A 3,417-nucleotide genomic window follows, 5' to 3' on the forward strand; every position below is an offset into this window, starting at 1 on the left:
AATTCTAGTAATTTCTGTTCAAAAACCAGAGAAATCGGGTTATTTGGCAGCCGAGATACAGTAATTTGAAGTTTTGGAGGTTAGAGACGCAGTGTGTCTCGTTGTCAGCGTCTCTTACCTCCTTACTTCAAATGACCATATCCCGGGTTCTAGACAAGCTAGAAACCTGTTTTTTGTACCAAAATGTTCCTGAATAGGTGGGAAATCAGAAAATCCAGAGAAATTTCAAAAAATCAAGTTTCTAGTTAATCTGAAAGTCAAGATACAGTTGGAGAGAATTTGGTACCTAGAAAGTTCAAATTTCGAAAAATTAGAAAAAATTACTAGTTTCTCATTGACATGCATCACAGCTCCGAAATTATCAAAATGACCACAATAACTTGGTGCCGAGAAAATTGTGACCAACTTTCTGTCACCAAAAAATTCATATCCATCCATGACGACTTGATGCGCACGAACAATCATCTCCAGTTCGTGGCGTGCCAAAAAATCGTCCAGCGCCTCCCTTCCGAACAAACATCCGGCGCCGCGTGGCGAGAAATCGTACCCTTTGATGAGTTCCGTCGGATCGGACCAACACAAATCGGACGGCACTCCCTGATCGCGATCTCGAATGGACGAGGTATCACTTCTAGGTCTCTGGAAATGTTTACTTGTATATCGAATTTAGCTTGATCTTGTAGAACAAAAAATTTTAGATCAAAGAGTTTTAAAACGATAAAATTTGGACCACTAGAAGCCGAGATACAGTAATTTGAAGTTTTGGAGGTTAGTGACGCAGAGTGTCTCGTTGTCTGCAATTGCGCATCAATCGAAATGTGTATCGTCGACTGCTGTGAGATTCGTATGACGCCATTTCAGAAATGAGATCATTTTTGATTTTTGATGATTTTGATTGAATAAATTTATAAGCATTCCAAAAATTTGTTCTAAGAAAATACATTTTGGTCCAAAAACCAGTTTTCTAGTTCTTTTGGGAGCTGAGACACAGCGTTTCCAAGTTTCGGGGTTAGAGACGCAGAGTGTCTCGTCGTCTGCCTCTCTCGCCTCCTGAACTTCAAATTACTGTATCTCGGGTCGTATATGAGCTAGCAAGTTAGTTTTTTGACCAAAATAAGTGTTGTGATTCATATTTTATTAAGAAAACAAAGTTAGGTTTGTTTTAAAACTTGAAACAAACAGATTTTTTTTGTCTCATCCGAGATTCCGCTCCTAATAGACCCTGGTAACCTGAAATTCCTTTCTGAAGTTTGCACGTGAATTGCCAGCTATCACCAGCCAACAATTGTCAACTCAAGAACTCCGCCTCCCTCTAGGCTCCCAGATCCTACACATTTTCTTAAAATCCCCAACAAATGGGCGACGACTTTCCAGTTGGCGAAGCGCAGGGTAGCCTGAAGGCTCCTATTGCAGAAGGCGCCGAACTTCCGACAAATGGAAAAGTCTACGAGTTTTTACGATCAATGATCAATCGATTAGTCGATGAATGGATGCCTGGCGTGTGTCAGACGCTGATTGAGGAGAGGGAATACATCGAGTTGTGCTATCGAGCGAGAGAGGCGTTTTGGGCGGATAAAGTTTGGTTGGAGGTTAGTTTTTTTTTTTTAAATTTTCCCTGAAAACCTAAGATAGAGTCATTTCAGGCCTTTTAGAAAGAAGTCAATTTTCAGTTGTTCTCAGAAATTTAAAATTTTTTGATTTTTCCAAAAAATCAGAATCAAATTCTCCATTTTAGTCCAAAAACCAACTTTGTAGCCCTCCTAGAACCCGAGATACAACGCTTTGAAGTTTTGAACGCAGGCAACCAGACACTCTAACTGTCTGCGTCTCTTATCAGCTTTGACTGCCGGTTTAAAATGATGCAAGAAAAAAGAAAATTGGACCGAATTGTGTCAAATTAAGGCCATAATGTTACCATGTTCTAAAAAGTTGAAAAACTGAAATTTTTAACATACAATTTTTTTTCTAAAATGCATTTTTTTGAAGTTTAGTATGCTAGATTCTAAAAATAAGAAGTAAATCCTTCATTTTTGTCGAAAAACCATCGTTCTAGCATTCCTAGGAGCCGAGATACAGCTCTTTGAAGTTTTGGGGTTAGAGACGCAGTGTGTCTCGTCGTCTGCCTCTCTCGCCTCCTGAACTTCAAATTACTGTATCTCGGGTCGTATATGAGCTAGAAAGTTCAAAATTTGACAGAAATGTGGGCAACATTCCAAAAATTATATTTTCATTTTTTGAAATTCTGGGAATTTTTAGATTTTCGGATTTTTTGAATTTCAAAATATCAAATTTTAAGGAATTTTTGGATTTTTTGGAATTTAGAAATATTCGAAGTGATTCGAATGTATTGGTATTTTAGGAACTTTTATAAAATTTAGAATATTTGAAATTTCTGGAAATTGGGATTTTATGAATTTTGGAAATTTTAGGAATTTGTAGATTTTCGATTGTTTTGAATTTAAAATGTTTGAATTTTTGGAAATTTCTGGAGCTTCTGAAAAAATTAAATTTTTGGAGTTTTCATTTCTTGGAAAATACAAATAAAATCCTTTATTTTAGTCAAAAACTCACTTTTCTAGCTTATCTAGAAGCTGAGATACAGCCCTTTGAAGTTTCGGGGTTAGAGACGCAGCGTGTCTCGTCGTCTGCGGCTCTCACCTCCAAAACTTCAAACTGCCATATCTCAGCTCCCAGATGAGCTAGAAAGCAGTTTAGAAGAGACGCAGACAGTTAGAGTATCTCATCGTCTGCGTCTCTAGCCTCCTAAACTTTAAATGGCTGTATCTCGGGTTCTAGACGAGGTAGAAAACTGGTTTTAGACTGAAAATTGGAGGATTTGCTTTCGTTTTCTTGATAAAATAAAAACTTTGGGTTTCTAGGTTATAAGCAATAAATTCAGATCGAGCCACCAATCACAATTTGTGGCGACATCCATGGACAGTATGAGGATTTATTGGCAATGCTCAGCATGTTCAGTTTTCCACCACATTTTCCACTCGACAAAGATTCGAAAGTTTCGTCACCTCCTCAGAGGTGTGGAGATTTTGAAACTTTAGATTTTTTGGATTTTTTTGAATCATTTTCCTCCAAGAATCAGTTTCCTAGCTTATCTAGAACCCGAGATACAAGCGTTCAAAGTTTTGGAGGTTAGAGTCCATTGCATTCAGCTGTTGATCTCTCTTCTCCAATTTCTCGATTTTCAACTTCAATAAATGAATTTCCCGATTGAAACATGGCGTTGATCCTGGATATTTGATTGCAGTTTTCAAAGTTTTCGCATTTTTGAATATTTGAGATGAGCAATCCAATTGGAGAAGTCGTTCGAATGCCCTTTTCACCACTTTTTTGTCTCTTGAAAGTGCCCAATCACGAGTGTATCGATACACTTTTTCCATTGTTGATTCTTGACGATTTTCA

General features: G+C 37.7%; 2 protein-coding genes across 2 annotated transcripts in view; one reads left to right on the forward strand and one right to left on the reverse strand.

Annotated features, from left to right (window-relative positions):
- Nucleotides 1–1,040, reverse strand: part of CBG18709 — a gene marked incomplete at both ends in the record, with an annotated part of 2,579 nt that extends 1,539 nt beyond the window's left edge. Inside the window, 3 exons of the mRNA XM_002629778.1 lie at nucleotides 119–189; nucleotides 325–639; nucleotides 942–1,040. Coding sequence (XP_002629824.1) covers nucleotides 119–189; nucleotides 325–639; nucleotides 942–1,040 — 485 coding nt within the window. The remainder of the gene's footprint in view (nucleotides 1–118; nucleotides 190–324; nucleotides 640–941) is intronic.
- Nucleotides 1,041–1,355: 315 nt separating this feature from the next.
- CBG18710 overlaps nucleotides 1,356–3,417 on the forward strand; it is a gene marked incomplete at both ends in the record, with an annotated part of 7,687 nt that continues 5,625 nt past the window's right edge. Inside the window, 2 exons of the mRNA XM_045241735.1 lie at nucleotides 1,356–1,589; nucleotides 2,900–3,033. Coding sequence (XP_045096558.1) covers nucleotides 1,356–1,589; nucleotides 2,900–3,033 — 368 coding nt within the window. The remainder of the gene's footprint in view (nucleotides 1,590–2,899; nucleotides 3,034–3,417) is intronic.

This window comes from Caenorhabditis briggsae (genome assembly GCF_000004555.2).
Source record: "Caenorhabditis briggsae complete genome, chrII, whole genome shotgun sequence".
NCBI classification, from domain to species: domain Eukaryota; kingdom Metazoa; phylum Nematoda; class Chromadorea; order Rhabditida; family Rhabditidae; genus Caenorhabditis; species Caenorhabditis briggsae.